Source organism: Dreissena polymorpha, chromosome 10 (genome assembly GCF_020536995.1).
Source record: "Dreissena polymorpha isolate Duluth1 chromosome 10, UMN_Dpol_1.0, whole genome shotgun sequence".
NCBI classification, from domain to species: domain Eukaryota; kingdom Metazoa; phylum Mollusca; class Bivalvia; order Myida; family Dreissenidae; genus Dreissena; species Dreissena polymorpha.
The window spans coordinates 17,036,203-17,061,598 of NC_068364.1; the positions used below are offsets into that span (position 1 = coordinate 17,036,203).

At 37.1% G+C, this 25,396-nt stretch overlaps 1 protein-coding gene across 1 annotated transcript; it reads left to right on the top strand.

Moving 5' to 3' along the window:
* Nucleotides 1-25,062, top strand: LOC127848373 (myosin heavy chain, striated muscle-like). The gene is made up of 29 exons (XM_052380796.1): nucleotides 1-104; nucleotides 1,821-2,132; nucleotides 2,535-2,678; nucleotides 3,618-3,774; nucleotides 4,887-4,914; nucleotides 7,154-7,268; nucleotides 7,895-7,987; nucleotides 10,532-10,595; nucleotides 11,460-11,558; nucleotides 13,141-13,244; nucleotides 13,617-13,755; nucleotides 13,874-14,142; nucleotides 14,483-14,653; nucleotides 14,869-15,048; nucleotides 15,406-15,526; nucleotides 15,944-16,223; nucleotides 16,342-17,083; nucleotides 17,617-17,808; nucleotides 17,913-18,058; nucleotides 18,180-18,581; nucleotides 18,697-18,775; nucleotides 19,011-19,256; nucleotides 19,424-19,970; nucleotides 20,090-20,330; nucleotides 20,574-21,267; nucleotides 21,711-21,911; nucleotides 22,315-22,473; nucleotides 23,332-23,386; nucleotides 24,226-25,062. The coding sequence occupies exons 2-28, from the start codon at nucleotides 1,938-1,940 to the stop codon at nucleotides 23,365-23,367; spliced, it is 5,844 nt and encodes a 1,947-aa protein (XP_052236756.1). The 5' UTR covers nucleotides 1-104; nucleotides 1,821-1,937; the 3' UTR covers nucleotides 23,368-23,386; nucleotides 24,226-25,062.
* Nucleotides 25,063-25,396: the final 334 nt, after the last annotated feature.

A 25,396-nucleotide genomic window follows, 5' to 3' on the forward strand; every position in this document is an offset into this window, starting at 1 on the left:
AGAGTTTACATCTTTGTTACTGGCTGAGTTGAAACTCGAGGATTTCGTGGAATATAAAACGCGAGTATCTACGTCCGCCCTAAGACTACAACTAGCTCTTTCAGGTAGGGACGTTTGTAGAATTAATTAAACCTACGTGTTTGCGCGAAAATTAATAATCAGTGTCTTAGTGTATGGAGTCGGATAGGAGTCTCTTTAACTATTGTTTAATTGTACTTCTTAATTTTTATTGGTGTTTAAGTGTGATTTTGTGGAAAATTGTAAGTAGAAATTACATGTATGGTCTGCATTATATTATAAGTGTCCGTTTATGCTGTTATTAACCCATTTATGCATCTACAAACAAGGCCTTGGCAAACAGCGTAGACCCTGATGAGACGCCGCATGGTGCGGCGTCTCATCAGGGTCTGCGCTGTTTGCTTTAAGGAATTTCTGTAAGAAATATTCTAAATATAAAAATAAATACTAGACATCCCTAATATTGGAAAAGGAGGACTAGTTGGAAACATTTTATTTCATTTTTTTAATACTATTTAATGTTATTGAAGGTACATTGATATGTATATTAATATAAATAGTTGAACGCATGACTTGCATTAAATTGATTTTTTATTATATGTTTTATTAAATTACTTTAATTGGTCGCTATGATGCGAAGTCGCGATTGATGTATAAACGTTTGTCCGTGTTGTCTTATGGCATAGGTTTACACAGTATGTATTAATTGATTAATACATTAAGTTCATTAATTGCTTTATCACTCGCTATTCAAACATGTAATGCCTTTCAACAGTTTTACTATCGACACATGTAACTAAAAGTCTGACAGAAAGGAAATGCTTGTTTATGCTTTATATATGTGATTATTGTTACGTAATAGTAATACAATCACCAAAATTCGTATTTGGCCATTATATCCATCGTCGTATGATTACTAGAGTCGTGCTCTGAGAAAACTGGGCATAATGCATGTGCGTAAAGTGTCGTCCCAGATTAGCCTGTGCAGTCCGCACAGGCTAATCAGAGACGACACTTTCCGCCTTCGAAATTGGATTTTCGCTAAGAAGAGACTTCATTTAAACGAACTATTATATAAAAGCGGAAAGTGTCGTCCCTGATTAACCTGTGCGGATTGCACAGGCTAATCTAGGACGACACTTTACGCACATCTATTATGCCCAGTTTTCTCAGAACGCGACTCATAGAATACAAATAAGTCGCGCTCGGGGGAAAACCGGGCGTTATGCATTTGGGTAAAACTAAAGGGTCGTTCCTGAATAGACTGTTCAGTGTAATCTGGATTTTTTTGTTAAGAAGAGACGTCATTTAAACGAAGCGGGATGTGTGATCCCTGTTTAGAGTGTGCGGGCTGAACAGGCTAATCTGGGAAGACACTTTCTGCACATTTATTAAGCCACGTTTTCCTACAGTACGGCTCGTATTGGCAAATATACATACTGTTATAGCCCAATGTCGAACAGCTACTAATAATGACTTAAACAAATAAGTCTCGACATTGGCAATATTTATTTGCCAAAACTCCAATATGTTTCTTGTTCTGAGAAAATTGGGCTGAATGGATGTGCGTAAAGTGTCATCCCAGATTAGCCTAAGCTATCCGCACAGGCTCATCAGGGACGACACTTTCCGCTTTAATGGTATTTTTCGTGTAAAGGAAGTCCCTTTTACCGAAAATCTAGTTTAAGCGGAAAGTGTCGTCCCTGATTAGCCTGTGCGGACTGCACAGGCTAATCTGGGACGACACTTTACTCACATGTATTATGCCCAGTTTTCTCATAACGCGGCTCATATATTTGCAGCGGAAGGAGCAGTCAGAGTCTTGGCACAGGCGCACACACACTCGGTCTTCCACTGACGGCTCTACGTTTCTCATTTCGCTTTGAGACGCTAAAACTCCGCTAAAACGCAGTAACGTCATGTCGGACTTTTCCGCCGACCCGGATTTCCAGTACTTGTACGTGGACCGGAAGAAGCTTCTCAAGGAGCAGACTGGCACGTTCGACGGCAAGAAGGCATGCTGGGTACCGGATGAGAAGGATGGTTACGCCCAGGGTGAGATCGTGTCCTCGAAAGGGGAGGAAATCACCGTCAAGCTCCTGAAGAATAACGAGGTAACACCGCCGTTTGATGCTATTTTAGGAAATACTGCTGTTTATTATTGCGAGAATAATTGATAACGAAACCAAATAAACGTTAGTGATTTTACTGATTTTTATTATGCAATGTTTAGAGGTCAAAGCATTAGATCGAATATTTAATACTGAAAAGCGGGTTCCAGCTATCCTACTTGATAATACCCTATGTATGTAAATAAGAACTATACACAGGTTAAAGAAATCAATATAGCACCGTTGCATATGACAGTAAAATATAACTTATTCACGCAGCGATTAATTTCTGATTTACCACCATGCTTCAATTTTGATGTATTCGGATACTGAAACATTTCGGACGTTTACATTTGTACATTATTCGGATGCATACTGACTTCGCATAAATAAATTATTTCTCAGAGCAAGGCCTTCAAGAAGGATGACCTTCAGCAGGTCAACCCGCCCAAGTACGACATGTGCGATGACATGGCCAACATGACCTACTTGAACGAGGGCTCTGTGCTCAACAACCTTCGCCAGCGCTACTACAAGGGTTTTATCTACGTAAGTCTTTCAAGCTGTTTCAAAACATCTTAGAGGGCCGTGTTCACAATTGGCGAAATGGCGATTTTCGAATAATTACCACAGATAAGAAAAGAATCAAACACTATGTTTAAAAAACAATCCATCCTAAAAGAAGCTTAGAATATTGATTTATTAATGAACAAACGTCATTCGTAGTCGGTTAAATAATAAAGCCTGTGTAACGCTTTTCCTCTAAAATTTGAAAGCAAAACGTATTGTACTAACAGGTGGCGCAATAGTAATTCAACAGCATTTTCTGACCGCGATCCCGGATTTGAAGACGGCATTTTTTGTTCATTGTTTAGCTTTTAGAAAAAGTCATGTCTATTTAAAACAATAAAGGAATTTGTGAGGTAGTATATTACATAACTTTTTTAATTCGAAAATTTGTGAACAAGTTCCTTGCTTGAAAAATATCAGCCTAATATTTTGATCATGTAATAAATATAACTTGCAAGAACGTTACATTGGTTGTTAATTAATAAGTAAAATATAGCAGATAACAATACAATACGTCGCCGTGGCGTCCTGGATATGTCGCCTATAGACCAGGAGGTTACTGGTTCGATAGCAACCATGAGAGCGTTCTTTAGGTCTCCTTCAAATACACACCAAGTACTGGTTCTACCCAGTTAACGGACTCAAGAGCGTTTCAATTAGCTTAGGCTTTGTATGCAATCGAGCTAAAATAAATAGGTTTACACTTAAACAATACGTTTATTTTTAGTGCACAAGGCTTCGCTAAAACTTTATCCTTTAGTTTCGAATCTTACTAACAAAAAATGTCGAGGCAAATGTTTCCAGGCCTACCGACTTACTCTCGTCTCTTCAGCGTGGCTTTTAGTCCTCTGCATATCTACAAGGACTCCACTTCCTCGTTATGTATTCCAATAATAATGCCCCTTGCTTATCATGCAGACGTACTCGGGTCTCTTCTGCGTGGCCGTGAACCCCTACCGTCGTCTGCCAATTTACCTGGATTCGATCATTGCCAAGTACCGCGGCAAGAGGAAGATGGAGATGCCGCCCCACTTGTTCTCTGTGGCCGATACCGCCTTCCAGAACATGTTGCAGGGTAAGTAACTCGTAACATTTTTTTCGCGGCATTGCTCAGTTAATAATCTCCCATTTCACATGTATGGTCAATATTGCTACGGAAGATGATTGTACTATTTGTAGGACTTATCTTTTCATCTAATTAATGCAAACAGACTATATAAGCAATTTATTAAAAATAAATCGAGTTAGGAAATTAGTTCAAATTTACCAAATATTCACAGTTTTTGGCTTTGAATTTACTTTTCAATTTACACTTGACATTTGTATCGAGGGCATTAAACATTAATCACAAGAGGGTTTAAAAGAAATATTGTACACATTCTATTTGACAAATTCAAATATAATACCTTAAGTAATAGCCAGCACTTCAGTTAATGATGTATTCTTGTTTATAAATTTTCACAAACCGCCCTACCTACACTGAATGACACCTACAACATAAGCCAAGAAACTTGTCTCTTGGCATCACGTTCGCTGAACACTTCTTTGTTTATTTATTCCCCATGCTTTCTCCGCACATGGTTTTCAGAGACTTCTATAATTAATCTCACCTGTGTAATTTTACCAGCCATCTACTGAATGCGCTAATTGCCTTTCTTTTATGTCTATGGCGGATAACCTTGGATTCTTGGAGCAAGGTCATTAACATTTTGACAGGAAACTCATAAACTCAGGCGTTTGTTTTATTATGTGTAACAGAACCTTATTCATTCAGTATTAACATTTGTCGACTTCTACTGCTACTACAAATAAAAATAATAATAATAATACTCATAATAATAAAAATAATTACAATATTATTATTATTATTATTATTATTATTATTATTATTATTATTATTATTATTATTATTATTGTTCTTCTTCTTCTTATTATTATTATTATTTTTATTATTTTTATTATTATTATTATTATTATTATTATTATTATTATTATTATTATTATTATTACTATTATTATTATTATTATTATTTATTTATTTTTATTTTTTTTAATTATAATTAGTATTATAATTTATTTATTATTATTATTTATTTTTTACTATTATTATTTTCTTATTCTCTTATGATGTATATATAAATAAATATATAAAAAACAATAAATATATATATATATTATATATTTCAGATCGTGAGAATCAGTCCTGTCTTATTACGTAAGTATCACCTTGTTGAAGTGTATTATTGTTTTTACGTAAATTATTATCATCGTAATAGTAATTGAAATAAATTGCATATGTTGTGGTACATAACAAGCAGTGTATACTATATATACATGTTTATTTGGGTCTACAATTCTTTTGTATAAATCTAACAGAGATTAACACACATTTCATTGCAGATAATCTTGAATGTAATATGTCCTAAAGTGTTTGCCACTTAACTTCAAGCTGTTTGCTTAAATAAAACAAATATTATCGTATAAGAACAATTTATATCTATCTTACAACTGTTATTCACAAATAAACAAAATATAAATAATGACAATTGTTAATGCTCAAAAACATTGTTGTTTTTACAACAATAATGGTCATGTTGTTTTTGTACGTACAAATGTGTATATCATTTGTCGAGAATGGCTTAATGTTCAGACTCTTGCTTGCTTTGCTTATGCTTTTAGAACAGCAAAACTGCTTATGTCGTAGTGCAAGTAAATGTGGTTTGCGTTTGTTATTTGCACATACTAGCTCGTGTATATGACAACCATGAGTAGACATCCGCCGTCAAGGTCATCCCTTGCCCCCGGAGAAAAGCTGTGGGATGATTGGCAAATGAGTAAGACAGCACGAGTCCCATACGTCCTAAATGCTCCCTTGCCTTCCTTAAGTTCTCCTATATATCCTATGGAACATCGGCCCCCATGACAGGGTCCCTGGGAGTGCAGCGTGACCGGTCTTAATGCGAATCTGTTGTTTGAAACCTTACCTAGGACATATGAAAATAAATATGTTCGACGCACGTCGAACTTACGGTATAAACCGAACTGTTACGATCTCGACATATGTGTATAAACGGAACTTAACTCTATTGTTATTGCATGTAATTCTGTTGTTAGATCTGTCGAACTATCCGTAGCATATCTGGAATGAAGTCCATATCAATCGAAAATGTCATCGATTCTTTTATTTCATAATTATTTAAATTACCGCTTAGTTCTGTTGTATAAAATAATTCATTTCGTGTTCATACCCACAATCCAAAATCAGCCCATATATTATAAATTCTCAACTTCATTCAACCTTTTTAAAGCACCATATTTTTTGGGTTATCTATTTGCAAATTTGTTTTGTATGAGCTTGACGTTTACCTATTATTTAAAGTTTATTATACACCGTCGTGCATGCAGTTTTTGTGTATTATATTTAAAGATATAAACAGATATAATATCAACATGTCGTAATCTCACGTCATAATTGTGTTGTATGAAATGTTGCAATGTGTTTTTTTAATTCATATTCTTAAATAATATTGAATTGCGTGTAAGCATGACGGCGGCACGTCTAAAGCTTAATTATTTGCCTCATACTTCATCGATTTCACGTATATATTACTACTGCTATGGTACTACCCAAGATTGTCTTGTTGAGTGCTCATTTATGTGTACGTCATTTCTGAAATATTATGTTTAACTTCAGGCACTAGACAGTGCCTTTGTTCATGCTTACTAACTACCTTTCATGGTCTTATAACCAGAGGGGGTAATCACGTGACAAACAAGATGGCGACGTCCATGCCGAGACAGGTATTTTTCGTCGATTTATACCCTTTATTAAGTGTATTATGTTGTTTTTTTCCGCTCACTTTCCAGCCATATTAAGAAGAAAGTTACTGGCTTTTATTTCATAGTAATATTCGCTCTATATCTCGACTTTACTCGGTGCGAAATTTCTTAGCGGGATGACCTAATTAGGGCTCCACCAAGAAAATTTGCCCTGAGTAAAGTCGAGATATAAAGCGAATTTAAATACGAAATAAACGCTTATCACCGTTTTACTGATATGGCTGGAAAGTGAGCGTCATTTAAAAAATAAACATAAGTAATAAAGGGTATAAAACGGTCAAAAATGACTGTCTCGGCATGGACGTCGCCAACGACTATCACATGATTACCCCTCTGATAACCAACCGTAGCGAGTCATTTGAATCTATATTCCACATTTTGACTAACATTCTAATAACGCGCTTCATTCCAATAGTGAAAAGTCTTGTGCTTATACAACACTTTTCAAGATCAACTGTGACCAAATATTTCAATGGCTGAATACTTCGTGTTCACGCTTGTCTCTCAGTTATGTAAATAACGCCGCAGTGTCTGTATAACCCGACATTTGCGAGTCCGAAGCAAAGCACCAACGTGCGATATTATACTGACCTATTGCCTGTATTACCCGACAGTGGCGAGTCTGGTGCCGGTAAGACTGAGAACACCAAGAAGGTCATCATGTACTTCGCCAAGGTCGCCGCCGCCCAGTCAAAACAGGCCGGCGAGGAGCAACCGGATTCAAAGAAGGTAACGCCCGAACCTCATGTTGACAACGATTTGGCGGTGATCTTGAAATGTTGACAACAATATGGCGGTGATCTTGAAATGTTGACAACGATATGGCGGTGATCTTGAAATGTTGACAACGATATGGCGGTGATCTTGAAATGTTGACAACAATATGGCGGTGATCTTGAAATGTTGACAACGATTTGGCGGTGATCTTGAAATGTTGACAACAATATGGCGGTGATCTTGAAATATAACTTACAAATTGCAACTTGTTCATAGAGGATTTAGTTTAACGATATCGGCAAATAAATACCACGAGAATGTTTATCAAATTAATTGCCTTTAATTATTAGACCAACAACATTAAACAGAAAGAAAGGCATCTAGTCAATTGTTGCAGGCAGTTTTGAGGTATAACGCGGTAGCGATGTTCAAATACGTTGATTTAGTTTACTGCTCCTTTCATGGCGTTGTGTTAAATCTGATATTGTGCCTATATAGTTTCTTTTTCAACATTATTGTGAAGAAACATTATTGTTTATAAGCCTTCGAAATGGGATATGTCATGTGTCAGCCGCCAAGGTAGCTGCTTATATGATGTTCCTTCATGAGCACATGTCCGTTTTTTGTTGTGATCCTAGGGCTCGCTGGAGGATCAGATTGTGCAGGCAAACCCCGTCCTCGAGGCGTACGGTAACGCCAAGACCACCCGTAACAACAACTCCTCGAGATTCGTAAGTGTCACGTGTTGTCTTGATATGAATTGGCCCTTCCCATACCACTACCTAACAACACTCCGATAAACCATTTAAAATATTGGGTATTGTAATAAAATTCTCGCATATATGAAATGGCATATACTTATATTTGAAAATTATATTCAATTTATGACACAAAATATGGTTGTTATATTAAGGGGAGTTGTAAAAAATACTATAACGAACATTTTTATTTAATTTGAACTAGTGCCAATAAATATATTATTCGACAAAAATTGAATACATCAAATTTGAACTTTTATATTGATATTTTATAATTATTCAGAATGGTCTGAAAAATGTCAAGCGATTGGGACTTGCATTTATTCTGATGCAATATTGCTATACTAGGCATAATTATTACATATGGTTTAATGAAATAACCGTCGTGTGTTCCATTCCTAGCAAACTGCGTGCCCTACCAAGAGTGATCCAAACCTTTTTCAGATCCTCCAAAACATGGCTGTTCTGTTATTTGGTTTACCTGGTCCCCATTGAAAACCTCCTTTCGCCCGTCTTGTTTTAATACCAGAACCAATCACGTTTGAAATATTGTAATTTTCAACTCTAACCACCCCTTGTTGTGTTGCAAAGCATCCTGAATATCAGATGCGCACTTTGATGACTAATTAAACACATCACTTTCACACATTAAGTCGTAATTTATCATCCGGTGAGTAAATATTGATAAATTAAAATATGCTATGAATGTAAACACTAAAATATTTTAATACATGATAGATACGGTAACACTATTGCCGATTTATTTAAAAACATATTTGTATGCTTGGTTTCGGGATTTAATACAGCCATATTACGTTTGGCTTAAAATAATGTTAATTAATCTTTTTATAGTTATTCTATCATTAGACTTATCAAGTTAAGCGTGTTTGATCGGACGATGCTTTGTAACATGAATAGTAATTGAACCAGAATGTGACCTTGTCTAACCACACACCCAACCTGTTACTTCTAGCATATCGCTGCTCGAATCTTCGAGTGTGGTGATTGCAAGTGATTCCATCTTGAACTTTAGTCGGTAATGTAAGTATGATCACGTAGATAGAGGCTATTTGATGATTTCGGTAGATCATCGATTTTAATGCATGAGTGATCGTCGAAATTAATATTTTAATGAGTGGCGCAGTCACGATTTAGAATATGTATTTTCACAAGTCAATACAAATCGATAATCTACGCAAATCACCCGTTTTTAAATGCTTCGTCAAACGTTTATTTTCATATACAAATAATTCAGGAGAAGGGGTAAATTCGCTGTTATAATAACATACTGACTTAAATAATGATTTATTTCAGAGTAAGTCATTAAAACATTTCGATAATTTTATTTGGTTCAAACAGTAAATTATCACTATTATTTGTTGATTAACAGCCGAAAAGAGTTAAAATAACAACCCTCTTCCATGGTACGGTCGTTCTCATTAACATATGCTGTATTACGTTGGATAAGACACTCTTTTAACTTTATTATGTGTTTGGCTTGCTTCTCTCTCAACACTAACGTGCGCACATCTACATTTAATTGTTATATCGAATGCTATCGTCTGTCTTAATAATATATTCTTTGAAGATTTCGTAGCGATATAGACATGCATAATATTTTGTTCGCTTGTGTTAGTCACTAACTAAGTTGATACACGTAATAATGAACTTTTTTTTAATTTACTTGTTTAAACAATGATAGTGTACATTTTTTAATTTACTCGTTTTAACTGTGTTATACCTTTTCTGCTATTAAGTTCTTTTCTATGTAACTTATGACTGTCAAACTTAAAAGTGTTCTAGCATAATCAAAATGACATATATTGGCTAGTAAACCCTGCCGTGGAAGAGATAGCAGAAAAAATATAACAACTTCATACTTGTTTTTACAATGAACATGTCACTAAAGTGAAGACGCACCAAATGAGAATTCTTTCATTTGTATTATGCAAATCCGTCTTCTTTCGTATTGCCAGCTTTTATATTATTGAGTTTTGTACAAAACTATTCATACCAAAATGAAAGGAAAAAAACAACAACAGCCATTTCCAGTGTACCATGGAGCAGATAAAATGCATACACTTAAATAAGAAAACATAAACATCTATTAAAGTACTATAAATTATTGATTATTATTGTAGATGCAAATTATAATTTCCAATATTTACTTTTTAAGACATAGAACAAATAATACATTTATTTATATAACTTTATATAAATCCTTAGACCCATGGGTCTTGTGTTTAGTAATTTATCCGAAACGTTTTAGTTTTCTTTTGTATCAATATAGGATGAAACGGTAAACATCAAATTCGTGTATACGGGTTAACAGCTTTTGTTTCGATTGGCAGTTCCGAAACAAGAGAACACACTGACAATACACTTAAGTCTGTAATGAAACATATACCATTTTTAATAGTTAACAATTGTCTGAGAATTGACAGCCTTTTTCAAAATCAGAAATTAACGATTGGCAATTAGTGAAAGTCAAGTAAAACATGGGCATGGTATTTTCAGGGTAAATTCATCCGTATCCACTTCGGACCTTCGGGCAAGATCGCCGGTGCTGACATTGAGCACTGTGAGTTACCAACATATATAGTGTGTGTAAACATAAAATTATATAAAAGTAAAATATAAAATATATTAGTTTGTTCTGTAATGTACTATAGTGTGATGTAATATAATAGAATATATTACTGCAATATACACGCTATATAACAGCTAATATTATAATGTTCAAGTAGATAGATTGAACAATAAAATGTATTTGTTTGAAAAAAAAGTAATGTTATTAAGATGCATAAAATTGTTTTCTTATATATTTGGTATCCTTTAGATTGGCATTCGTAGTGGCAGCCAACACACGATTTGAACGATTAGTAATTGAATAAATTTGCCCTGATAAAATTGAAAAAAAAACTGTTGTCATATTTAATCTGTGTAAATTTAGCCCTTTAATAAGAAGCACTTTGGATCATTTAACGATGATATATTTTTGCTAATGTGCTTACACTTTCTTATATTCGGATTATTTAAAACAAAGTTAAGAAAAGTAAAAATTCTAATAGGCAAATAAGATTGTCAATAAGGTAAACATTTACAAAAGAGAACGTTGCCCCACTACAAACAAGAAATGAATAAATGCCATTAATATATTTTATTTCTGTTGTTTACGTCTTTCTTACGAGACCAGTGTACATTTTACAGACCTCCTGGAAAAGTCACGCGTGACTTACCAACAGTCGGCAGAGAGAAACTATCACATTTTCTATCAGATGCTCACCAATGTCTTCCCCAAGTACCATGGTAAAACACTCCCGGTTTTGTCCTGAGTGCTCCGTACCGTCGGCACGCTAAAGAATAGCCCCCGTGGCGATGTCTTTAGACACGGCGGTACGGCAACGTGTCGTTTGTATTGTACGTAAATCCCCTTTGTTTTAAGACTTGCTGGAAAAGTCCAGAGTAACCTACCAGCAGCCAGCTGAACGCAATTACCACATTTTCTACCAGATATTGACACCCGTTTTCCCAAAAATGCACGGTAAATTGTCATACTAATACTATTGTGCAGTAACATTTAGTAAATCAGTATGAAACTACACGAATGTTGTTTCATTGATATAGAATAGATGTTTGTGAATTCCTACAGTTATTGTCCCCTACCGGTGAAACCGGGGGGACTTATGGTTTGCGCTCTGTCTGTCAGTCTGTCAATCAGTCTGTCACACTTTTCTGGATCCTGCAATAACTTTAAAAGTTCTTCATATTTTTCCATGAAACTTTAAACATGGATAGATGGAGATTATGCACGCCATTTCATTTGGTCCCTACGTCAAGAATTTTGGTTGCTATGGTAACAAATATAAAAATATAAAAAAATATATAAAAATCTGACAATAGTGGAGTTTCACTGGCAGGGGACCATATTGCTTGGCAATCTCTTGTTTTTTATTATATTTCTTTTTTAACTAACCATGGTGTAAATTGCAAAAAGTAAATCGAGTGCATGATGCCTATTGCTGGCGATGGCGTTCTCTTAAGTGGTTGCAAAACTAAATTAAGATGTTTCGTGCAATCACAATTTAATTTCGGTTTTAAGTATTTGACAGCCGAAATTGTTAGATGATAAGTAAGATTGTCTGAATGGTATTTTGAGTTTTTTGGTCATGCTGTGCACACAACAAATTAACCCTTAACCACATAGATACTTATTTTTAGGCATTTGTTGTCCCTTAGAAAGTAAAATTTAAGTTAAGACCTTTCATACTAACTTCAATTTTAAAGGCTTCATTTTCAACCTGTAGTTACTGACGAGCAACAAACAGCATACAATCTGAAGAGACTGCGAGTTACTCGCAGGCTGTATTGGTTTTATGCTGGTTGCAAAAGCCATTTTAACTTTGCTTCTTATGGGGGAAGGGTCTTGAAGTCTTGCGAGGATCATACCTGTAGAAGTAATTTGGTGATTTAGCTTAATGGAAGTGTACATTGTCCTTAAAAAGTATCACGTTTGATTTTCCGCTAGTTGCAATCATTTTGCTGAAGTTATTATCTATCAGGCTATGTATCAAACGCGCGAATATGTAAATAAGTTGAAATTGACTCTTACGTAACATGTTCTTGTATTCGATCTGGTACAATATATGGATATGATCTTTCTTTAATTTGGTAAAACAAGTAATGGAACAAAACACTGAACAATTTAATCAAATTAGCCTAAACAGCTTTACGATTTATTGTCGTCCTGTATTTCCAGTTGTTGAAATGTGTATTGAACATGCTTATGCAACTCTTAAACACAAGGTTCCAAATGTTCTTTTTTTATGCCGTACATGAATCAGTATAAAGGCCCCATGGGCACATATTTCAATTCGACGCATCAGAAGTACATAGTTGAGTTGTCACCGTTTGTAACTTTTTTATAACAACATCACTATGTGCATATATACGTAAAGCGTTTAATTTAATAAAATTCTGTCAAAGTTTTCATTTATCGATTTTTGCACACTCCAATGTTCATGGTCATTCCTAAACATGTGGAACCCCTATTCGGCAAGATCTCATAATATGATTCGTTCAAAAGACCGTTTCTAACTTTTTTGATATGTTGTTCTCACATATAGAAATGTGTCTGGTCCAGCCGGATCCGGGTCTCTACTCCTTCATCAACCAGGGTGTGCTTACGGTCGACGGTATCGATGACGTCGCGGAAATGAAAATCACTGACGTAAGAAGTCTGGATTTCACTTTTTTTTCAGAAACAAATATCACGTTAACCCATTTATGCCTTAGCGTCTAGAAAAAAAGGCCTTGGCAAACAGCGTAGACCCAGATGAGACGCCGCATGATGCGGCGTGTCATCAGGGTCTGCGCTGTTTGCTTAAATTTCTCTAATATCTAAATATAGAAATAAATATACTGGATATCCCTAATTTTGGAAATAAATTGATCCAAGTTAGAAGGATGGGAGAGTCCACTAGGCTTAAATGGGTTAAACATATTAACGCGTTCTTCTGATGGTTAATGTGATAGATCGATGGTGAGTTGAAGCAATATACGATTATATTTGCTTAACGCTATTGTGCAATTTTTTGTTCAGGATGCGTTCGACGTCCTTGGTTTTACCCAGGACGAAAAGAACAGCCTCTACAAGTGCACCGCCGCCATCTTGCACTTCGGTGAGATGAAGTGGAAACAGAACCCCAGAGAGGAACAGGCCGAGGCCGACGGAACCTCTGGTAGGTGACTTCCGGCTCATAATATATGTCTAACTTATGCTTTATACCAAACGGTTTACAAACAAATAACAAATAAATAACAGCCGACCACTGTTTTCTTTTTTTTTTTGCATTTTAGAGGCCGAAAAGGTTGCTTTCCTTCTGGGCGTCAACAGCGGTGACTTGCTCAAGGGTCTTCTGAAACCTAAGATCAAGGTCGGTACCGAGTTCGTCACACAAGGCAGAAACAAAGATCAAGTGACCTACTCAATCAGCGCCCTGGCCAAGGCTGTGTTCGACCGCATGTTCACCTGGCTCGTGAAGAGAGTCAATCTGACCCTTGACACCAAAGCCAAGAGAAACTTCTACATCGGTGTGCTCGATATTGCCGGTTTCGAAATCTTCGACGTAAGTGACAATAATGTCCATCAAGATCACAAAACTTGCTATGATCACTTTGTACTGAGTTGCATAGGCACTTTGTCATATGTCTAAAAATACGAACTGTTGAGAGTGAAGTGCCTGAAACTTCTGTTGTATCATTTATCTTACACACATATGGCGCGTGTTTGTTTAAATTACATAGATTTACCATTAAGTAAAAACGTCTATCCAAATATGTTGTATAAAATTATGTCATTATACTACGTTTTGTAGTTATACTTACAATCTTTAAATTATGAAAGATTATTAAAAGTATTGTTATAGCAAAAAAACATATATGGTATTCTTATTTTACACGTTGCAGTTCAACAGCTTTGAGCAGCTGTGCATCAACTACACGAACGAGCGTCTACAGCAGTTCTTCAACCATCACATGTTCGTCCTCGAGCAGGAGGAGTACAAGAAGGAAGGCATCCAGTGGGAATTCATTGACTTTGGTATGGACCTGCAGGCCTGTATCGAACTCATCGAAAAGGTAAGCTGGCAATCAACTTACAATCCGACTCATTTGTGCAGATACTCTTTGTTTTAATAATGATTTAGACCCGTTCAATATATATATAATTTTATATAATATTTGACATTTTCTAACGTCTAAGTGTTCATGTCACCTCAAGTATGCGTTTTGGTAAATATTTAACCAACTTACCTTTGTACATTTTTACATCAGTTCTTTGATTTTCGTTCTAGCCCATGGGTATCTTGTCCATTCTTGAGGAAGAATGCATGTTCCCGAAGGCCTCCGACAAGACGTTCGAGGAAAAATTAATGACAAACCATCTCGGCAAATCGAAGGCATTCGGCAAGGTCAACAAGTCACGCAAGGGGGGTGGCAATGCTCATTTCGAGCTGGGTCACTACGCCGGAGCCGTAAGTATATGTACTTTAATGCCCATATTTATATATGCTCAAAACGTTTTTTCATGAAAATGTTTCTGTTTAATATACACACGAAGCATATTATCGCGATTTTGATAGTGTTCTTTAATTGTATTCAAGAAATGTAATTATACGAATTATAACATTATAAAACTTTACCGCTTACTACAAGTTATGATTCATTTCTAAAAGGTTCTGTACAATTTATCACCCTGGTTTGAAAAGAACATTGCTCTTTTCCATGAGATCTAGTTTTTGTTCTAGCCATGACTATATTAATTTTTGTATCAATAGATCTAATTATTTTTGTTTAACCACTAAATGCCAGATACGATTCCTTTCGTAAAGGTGCCGTACAATATCTCGAACTGGCTTGAGAAGAATAAGGACCCTCTCAACGAGACCGTTGTTGGTATTCTGAGCGAATCTAAGGAACCTCTCGTTGGTCAGCTCTTCGAACTGCCTAAGGGTACGACCAAGTTGTTATAGGTTTCTTCTCCTTGTGGTTATACTTGCTGTTTGTGACACCCTTAATATATTTTGTTTCCCAATATTAGTGAATGCATTATCATGAAACCCAATCTTCTTATATTTTACAGTCGACTTAGTGTCAACACAATTATTGCTATTGTCTGTTCCCTTAGCTAAACTTAATTTTGATAAAAGGAACGCGATTATTGGAATAATATTAAAACATATTTTACTTCAAAGTTAAAAATCTCGTTTACGGTTTTTCCATTAATAATACATTTCATATTGATCAGTACCAAAAAAATAAATCTTTATAAAGTAGCAAAAATCAACATGGTGGTTGTCGAAAAAAAGGCAATTTGTCAATAAGCTCAACGAAGACACATACCGGTACTCGTATTTAATGTTCATTTAGAGCCCGAAGGTGGTGGCGGTGGCAAGAAGAAGGGAAAGTCCTCTGCTTTCCAGACAATCTCTGCCCTTCACAGAGAATCCCTGAACAAGCTCATGAAAAACTTGTACAACACCCACCCTCACTTCGTGCGTTGCATCATCCCCAACGAGGTGAAGACTCCTGGATTGATCGATGCCGCTCTTGTTCTCAACCAGCTCCAGTGCAACGGTGTACTTGAGGGTATCCGTATCTGCAGAAAGGGATTCCCAAGCAGGGTCCTCTACGCTGAGTTCAAACAGAGGTACATAAACATTTACCCCAAATCATACTGAACATCCTTATTATACAGAACGCGCATTTTTGTTTTTCAGTGTATTTAGTTTAATGTTTCTTTATTAAATGGTATGTTTCTCTTTCAGATATTCAATTTTGGCTCCAAACGCTATCCCATCAGGCTTCGTTGATGGTAAGGTTGTGACTGAGAAGATTTTAACCGCCATTCAAATTGATCCGAACGAGTACAAGATCGGTAACACAAAGGTTTTCTTCAAGGCCGGTGTTCTGGGTAACCTTGAAGATATACGTGACGAGCGCCTTTCCAAAACCGTGTCGTTGTTCCAGGCCTGGATCAGAGGTTATCTGATGCGTAAACAGTATAAGAGACTCAACGATCAGAGGACTGCATTGTCCATGATCCAGAGGAATATCAGGAAATGGATGGTGCTCAAGAACTGGCAATGGTGGAAACTGTACACCAAGGTCAAGCCTCTTCTCAACGCTGCCCGCGCTGAAGATGAAATCAAAAAGATGGAAGAAGCGTTTGCGAAGACAAAGGAAGAATTGGCTAAGATTGAAAAAATCAAGAAAGAACTCGAAGAGAGATGTGTTGTTCTGCAAAGAGAAAAGGATGACGCTTTGCTTCAGCTATCAGCTGAAGGGGACACTCTGGGTGAAATGGAAGAAAAGATTGAAAACCTTATACAGCAAAAGGTAGATTACGAAGCTCAAATCAAGGAGATGGAAGAAAGACTGTTGGACGAAGAGGACGCCGCTGCCCATCTTGACGCAGTCAAAAAAGACCTCGAAGCAAAGCAAGCTGTAATGAAAGAACAAATCGAAGGACTCGAAGCAACTCTTAAAAAGGCTGAGCATGACAAACAGGTACCGACATACATAATAAAATCGAACAGTTTCGGTAGTTCTGTCTGTTTTTAAATGACTTTTTTTGTTTAAATATTCCATCTTTGTGAAACCAGTCCTTTGTTTTTCTTCGGCAATTAGTATTTTCATTAAAGATTACCAAATTGAAGTTAGTACATAATCGTTTGGCAATTACGTAACAACAAATTATATTGGACGAGTTATTGTTGCAATAGAAACCAGCGGGACATATGTTTTTACAAAATATTTTACAAATCAATACATTGTCTGTTTTATATCTAATAATAATAGTTACGTTCTAATAAACGAACAATATTGAAACAATTTATAAATTAGAACGACTTACATGTTTCAACTTAACCATATTGAAAGTGTGATACACATGTTTTAAGTTGTCAAATTAAATTTCAATACCAAAAAAAAAAGAAAAAATCGCTTGATCATGTTTACTTCTCTAAGCAATATCGGGTCATTATGGCCTCTTGTTAATGTTAATAGACAAATAAAAAATACAGTTGCTGTTTTTGTTTTAGACTAAGGATGCACAAATAAAGACACTTGAAGGCGAGATGGCTCAGCAAGATGAGCAGATCGGAAAACTAAACAAGGACAAGAAAAACCTTGAAGACACCGTTAAGAAAACCCAAGATTCACTGAAGGCAGAAGAGGAAAAAGTTAACAATCTGAACAAGCTCAAGCAAAAACTTGAAGCAACCCTTGATGAGGTAACTTGTTTGTGAATGTGTAGTTGTACGTTAACCAAATGATTCGCCATTTAAGTTATATTATTTTATAAAGTTTGCTTCAAATGTGTGTGAATTTATTACAGATGGAAGACAATCTTGAGCGTGAGAAGAAGGTTCGTGCAGATGTAGAGAAGGCTAAAAAGAAGCTCGAAGCCGACCTGAAGGCAACACAGGAAAGTGTTGAGGAGTTAGAACGTGTCAAGGCTGAAATGGACGGAAACATTAAAAAGTGAGACTAATAAACATAATACATTTTTTCAATTGAACAATGTATTTTCTCCTTATACTTTGGAATTTCTCGTCATGTAATTTTTTAAAGATCCTATATGCTTAATGTGTGTATTTTATAGGAAGGATCAAGATATCAAGAACCTCAGCCAGAAATTGGAAGAAGAGCAAGGTCTTGTTGCCCAGCTCCAGAAAAAGATCCGAGAACTTCAGGCTCGCATTGAAGAACTAGAAGAAGAATTAGAAGCCGAAAGGGCAAATCGGTCAAAGATTGAAAAGCAGAAGAATGATATTGCCCGCGAGCTTGATGATCTTGCCGAAGCTCTCGATGAACAGGGTGGTCAGACAGCAGCACAGGTGGAACTAAACAAGAAGCGAGAGGCAGAATTGCAAAAACTGCGTCGCGATCTGGAAGAACAGAGCATGCAGAATGAGTCTACGATCGCCGGTCTCCGCAAAAAGGCCCAGGATGCCACCAATGAGATGGCCGACCAGATCGACCAGCTGCAGAAGGTCAAACAAAAGTAAGACACTCGTATATACTCGTTCAGCCCAATATAATTCGTATTGTTGTTGTTTACAAATTATTATGGTATACTTTACAACGAATCAAAATGTGTTTAATCTGTCTGTCAACAGAGTAGAAAAGGAGAAGGCTCAACTGAAGAACGATATTGCCGACCTTCAAGATCAGCTTGCAAATTCATCTAAGAAAGGAGTAAGCTCTTTTACCAGAATTAATAACTAAATATAAATACGTTGGCAGTACTTAATCGTTTTAATTGTTGTTCTTTATCGCAAATTTAGATGTGTATCGTTTGTCATATAATTAATTACCTTATACGATGTCTATGATTAATTCTGAAATTATATTTGAATTGTGTAAATAATTGTAAAACATTTTAGGTGGAGAATATCGCATAGTTTACATGTTCTTCTTCTGCGTTTTTAAGGGAATGTCTGAGAAGATGAGCAAGCAGGTTGAGGCTCAAATCGCAGATCTAAACGCTCAACTGGAGGAGAGTCTGCGCACAATCAATGACCTGAATGCAGCTAAGGCCAAGCTACAGTCGGATAATGCTGAACTAGCACGTCAGGTGGAGGACTCCGAAGGCAGGGTTAACCAACTGAACAGAGAACGTGCAAACCTTCTGTCTCAGCTTGACGAGACAAAACGCAGCCTTGAAGAAGAAACTAGGGTATACACGTTTGGAATTAAAAACACATAATACATTGTTCTTTATAAATACAGCAATATACTTTTACGGGTATAAACTGGAAGTACAGTATGATGAGCGGTGTTGTAAATTATGTCGTTATATTTTTGTTAAAAAATATCTAAAGCATCAAGTTAATTTATGTGCAGGCACGCCAGAAGTTGGCAAATGAGCTGAGAAACCTTCAGGCTGAGCTGGACGCCCTCCGCGAACAGCTCGAGGAAGAAACCGATGCTAAGGCTGACCTGCAGAGGCAGCTGTCTAGAGCCAACGCTGAGGCCCAGAGCTGGCGCGCTAAGTATGAAAACGAGGGCATGGCGCGTGCCGATGAACTTGAGGAGACAAGGCGTAAACTCGCTGCTAAACTGTCAGAGCTGGAGGCGGCTCTTGATGCTGCTAACAACAAGGCGAACACTCTTGAAAAGACAAGGAACCGTTTACAGATGGAGTTGGAAGATGCCGTTATCAGCGCTGACAAAGCCAATTCCAACGCAAATGCTCTGGAGAAGAGAAACAGATCGTTTGACAAGACCGTTGCTGAATGGCAACAAAAGGTGAAGGCCATTCAGTCTGAGTTTGAAAACTCACAGAAGGAATCTCGTAGCTACTCTGCAGAGCTCTTCCGAACAAAGACACAATATGAGGAGCTACAGTCTACTGTCGATTCTCTGAGAAGGGAAAATGGAAACTTGTCAGGTATGTTCGAATTCCTTTATTAACACCTTGTGTTAGTTAATGCGTACATGTAAGTTAGTTCAATGATGGTTGGATTTTAATTGCACACACATTTATTCACGAACGAACACTCTTTTTAGCTGAAATCCATGATTTGACCGAGCAACTCAGCGACGGCTCAAGAAGCGTGCATGAGATCGACAAGATCCGCCGCCGCCTTGAGATGGAGAAACAGGAACTGCAGACCGCATTGGAAGAGGCAGAATCCACTCTGGAGCAGGAAGAGGCGAAGGTAGCACGCGCTCAGCTTGAGATCAGCGCTGTCCGCTCGGACATCGATAGACGCATCGCCGAGAAAGAAGAGGAATTCGAAAACACTCGGTACTTAAAATAAAATATCGATTGAAACATACTAATTTCACAACGATTATTGTGTTTATTTTATGGATGGCAACGAATTTTCCGATGTTCGAAGATCCAATAATGATTAGTATTTGAATATATTATTTCTATTCGCATAGCTGTTTTTATAAACATTCTTTTTGCCTTGAAGCTATTTTCTTTTATCACATTCTTTTGTGTTTCCAAAAGTTTTCGGGATTTCATTTCTGATGATTTTTGCAGACGAAACAGTGCACGCGCTATTGAGTCAATGCAGGCATCCCTAGAAGCAGAAAGCAAAGCCAAGGCTGAGGCTCAGAGAGTTCGTAAGAAGTTGGAATCTGACATTAATGAACTTGAAGCTGCCCTCGACGTTTCTAACCGCAGTAGAGCCGACATGGAGAAGAATGCTAAGCGCTTCCAGGATACGTTGAGAGAGCTGCAAGCCGTTATCGATGATGAACGCCGCAAGACTACAGAAGCCTTTGAGGCTGCACAGATAGCTGAACGTCGAGTCAACGTCATCCAAGTTGAATGCGAAGAGGTGCGCAACGCTCTTGAGAGTGCTGAAAGGGCAAGAAAAGCCGCTGAAGGCGAACTTTTGGATGCTGGCGATCGTGTCAACGAGCTGTCATCCCAGCTTCAGGGTTCAGCAAGCCAGAAGAGGAAGCTGGAAGCCGATATTAGCGCAATGAGTGCCGACCTTGAAGAAATGAGCAACGAGGTGCGCCGCGCTGACGATCAGTGCAAGAAGCTCTCTCTTGACATGAATCGCCTGGTTGACGAGCTGAGGTCTGAAAAGGATCACTCTTCACAGCTGCAGAAGATCCAAAAATCACTCGAGCTTCAGCTCAAGGACGTCACGCTCCGATGCGATGAAGCCGAGGCTAAAGCTCTTAAGGGAGGAAGAGCCCAGATTTCCAAACTGGAGTCCAGGGTGAGTATGGTCCTGCAACTGAACAGTATTTTTACTTATAAAACGTGTCATTGAAATATGTTCAAAGTGTGATTAAATAGCATTAAGAAATTACACGTAAATTGCAAATAAAACACAAACTTTAAGTATATATCTTGAATACAAATTATTTGAATATTTGATATGTACACGAAAAGTAATTTTATGATTAAAGTGTTTTTTTAATAAGCTTCTTTATTGCAGAGGACAAATTACGTAATTTTATTTTAAAATACATTAAAAACCATCATTATCTGAAGTAATTCCAATAAAACAAAACACATGGAAACCATTATAATGTTAAGTAGAATGTAATTATATATTCAAAAATATATACAATCATAATAATGTCCACTGTTTAATAAACATAGCAGTCTTTATGATACAAGCGGTTAGTAGATATTTTACTCGAGTCATGTATTCAGGTCACGGAGCTTGAGACCGAGCTGGATAGCGAGCAGAGGCGCCACGCTGAGACTCAGAAGAACGCCCGCAAGGCCGATCGCCGTCTGAAGGAGCTCGCCTTCCAGGTGGACGAGGACAGGAAGAACCAGGAGCGCCTTCAGGAGCTGATTGACAAACTCCAGAACAAGATCAAGACCTACAAGCGCATGGCAGAGGAAGCCGTAAGTAGCCTTGATATCATGTGAATAGATTGGTTCAGAACATGTTTAATGCGTATATGCTTGAATATTTACACTGTATAGAAAATATTTTAAAGTCATTTACGGAAAAATCTTTATTCAGTTAAAGCTAGAAGAAACAGTGCAATATAAAACTTGTTCGTGCATTTTTACTGTAACTTTGTCAGCGTTATAAAACCTGTCCGAACTAATATTTTCTTCAAACGCAACACTCGAAACCCATCATATTCAAGTTCGTGATATTAGTGGAAAAATAAAACGAATTTTGATTAATAATCATTTCTTAGTTTCTTTGTTATACCAACTTGAGTCCCTCATTTGTCGCAAACACAATACGCTCCCGACAAAGTACTCAATCTAAATATGCGATATCCGGCGGTTACAGGAGGAGGTCGCCGCCATCAACCTGGCCAAATACCGGAAGGTCGCCGACGAGCTTGAGGGCGCCGAGGAGCGGGCCGACTCCGCCGAGAACACGCTGCAGAAGGCGCGTCTGGCGAACCGCAGCATGTCCACCAGCGCCACCACCAGCTCCAGCACCGTGGTACGTGACGTCAATACAGCCTTTTTGCCTGAAAACCTGGCGTAATGCAAGTTTGTTAAGTGTTGTCCCATATAAGCCTGTGTAGTCCGCTCAGGCTTCTAAGGGACTACACTTACCGCTTGTGTGGATTTTTGTTCGTGTAAAGACAGTCTCTTCGAACAAAAAATCGACTTCAGGCGAAACGTGTCGTCCCTTATAAGAATGTGTAGACTGCACATGCTTATCTGGGACATGACACTTTCCGTACATGCATAACGTTAGCCAGAACCTGGCTTAATTTACAAACTCCTTTCACAGGTTTTCTCACCGAGTTATCGTTAGCCACTGTATTCACAAGTCTAAGCATTGTGTTGGACATTCTTGACTTGTTTTCATGTATATTTTTCGGTCGAAATGCTTTTTTAATATTGGAAACAGTTACATAATTTAAATCATTTAATAACCATAACACTAATATTTAAATTATTTAAATAACATATCATAACGATGTGTGAAATTGCGGCATTAATGTGATTCGTTTATGCTCGCAACCAGTTAAATATCTGCGCGGAAGATGGTAAAAAGTAGGCGTCCTCAGTCATTTTAAAATGGTAGACGCGTTTTCATATTGCTTTTAAATTCAGTTTTCTCTTTCAATATATTTGTATGCACCAGAAAGTAAGTCAATGTCAAACTGGAATGATACTTCAGAAACATGAAGATCTGGAGAAAACATAATATTACTGCCAAATATAATAAAATGTGCACAGAGGTTCTTTTTGTTTGAAATGCAATGTAATGTGTATTTATACCATGCTCATTCATGGTTCTAGATGTTCATTTTTACAATGTTTTAAATAATAAGTGTGATTATTTCAGGTGCGCAAGAAGACAGTCGTCTCTTCGGAGGCTTAAATCGCAAACACTGACGACGGTTTGTTTATTAATCACTTCGTTCTCTATATAATCATGGCATTAAAGACACTTCTCGTCTTCTATATACTCGTGACGATTTAAGACACTTTGTCCTCTACATAATCATGTCGATTAAAGACACTTTGCCTCTATATAATCTCTTGAAGATCATTGACACTTCGTCCTTTATATTATCATGAATATTAGAGACCCCTTGTCTTTTCTAACATTATGAAGATTATAGACACTGTGCCATCGATGAAGATTTAACATACATCGTCATCTATGTAATCATGTCGATTAAAGACACTGTGCCATCGATGAAGATTTAACATACATCGTCATCTATGTAATCATGTCGATTAAAGACACTTCATCCTTTATATAATCGTAACGATACAAGGCAGCCCGTCCTCTGAAAGACTCATCATCCCCTATATAATCATGTCGATTAAAGACACTTCATCCTTTATGTAATCGTAACGATACCAGACAGCCCGTCCTCTGAAAGACTCATCATCCCCTATATAATCATGTCGATTAAAGACACTTCATCCTTTATGTAATCGTAACGATACCAGACAGCCCGTCCTCTAAAAGACTCCTCATCCCCTATATAATCATGGCGATTAAAGACACATACGTGTGTACGTAAAACATGTTGCTTTTTGCAAAATACATGAATGAATATGTAAAAACACGCACACAACATAATTTATAAGCCTACAACTAGGCATAATTTCAAACGATTAAAGTGTATACCACCCTATAGTCGATAATTATTGTTTACACTACACTTACTAGGCACCCGATTTTCAGATATAAAAGTAATCAAATTGAACGAATGTCTGCTTTCAGGTGTGTGTAGCGACCCCCGCCCCTCTTACTTCCGGTCTCTATTTACCCCCAGCCGCTGTGGAGGATTTTTACGGCACGTGTGGAGGTCGTTCATTGCAGTGAGGTCACAGCCCATTCATCTTGACATCGTCTTCCGCAAAAAAAACTTTTGATATTTATCAATCTACGTGTGATTTTATTTTGCTATTTTCTCGTAAGCTTGGAGACATTCAGACCTGAAGACCCCGAGACAGTGTCCATGACAACCGGCTTTGTATTGGCCGCTTAAAAACGCGAGACACTACAGTATAGTTAATGAGGATGTGCCAAGACTCAACTAAAAACAGCGGACGATGCGACGTCGCTTCTCATTGGACACGCGTTTCTGGGATATAGCACGTGACAATTAGTATGCCACATGACAATCTTTTACACCACGTTAACATTTATTTTTGATCTGAAAGTGTTTTCAATTTGTGCGAAGTTTGAAATGACATTCGTCAAGAAAATATTAACATCAGTTGAGATTATAAATCAATATAGCGTAACATGTTTGTTCAGGTCAAACCATTACTGAATGTGTAACCATTGTACATGTTATGGCCTCCGCACTGCTTACATTAGGTATTGTCCCGGTATACCTAATGCAGGCCCGTGTATGAGACCTCAACGGCTGTTACTGTACTAGTTTATGTATTTATTTCAATATTATTATATATTTACGGAAGCCATTTTGACTGCATACATACGGTAGCAAATGTTTTAACGTTTTGATTGCTGTTGTTTTTGTGTCAAGTATGGGTTTTCTCTTTAACAAATTATTCGATTGTTTAACCCTTAATAAAGTCGAGAAGTAGATTTATATGTGTGTTCGTTCGATATTTAAACATTTTTCCTTGTTCTTTATCACGGTATTCTTACATTTTCGTTTGGACAAAATCAGTCTATTGTGCTTATGATAGCGATCAGTTGAGAACGTTATGATTCAATACTGGTAGAAATGTGTTCAAACTGGTTCATTGCAAAGTAATGCTAGCTAATTGCAGCGTCAGCTCGATTGAATAAAACTGCAGGGTAATTTTATCATTTGAAGCCGCATTTATTCGATGTTTTAATATAAACCAAATTGTTGGTGGCGACACCTGTTAATATACGTTGAGATAAAAAAAATACACAGGCCCTCTTAAAAGAG

Excerpts from the sequence above, each read along its gene's own strand:
- LOC127848373 (XM_052380796.1), top strand. The coding sequence starts at position 1,938 with ATGTCGGACTTTTCCGCCGACCCGGATTTCCAGTACTTGTACGTGGAC. Across the intron at positions 10,596-11,459 it reads CGGTGCTGACATTGAGCACT|ACTTGCTGGAAAAGTCCAGA; the intron begins GTGAGTTACCAA and ends CTTTGTTTTAAG. Across the intron at positions 15,527-15,943 it reads GCTCTTCGAACTGCCTAAGG|AGCCCGAAGGTGGTGGCGGT; the intron begins GTACGACCAAGT and ends ATGTTCATTTAG.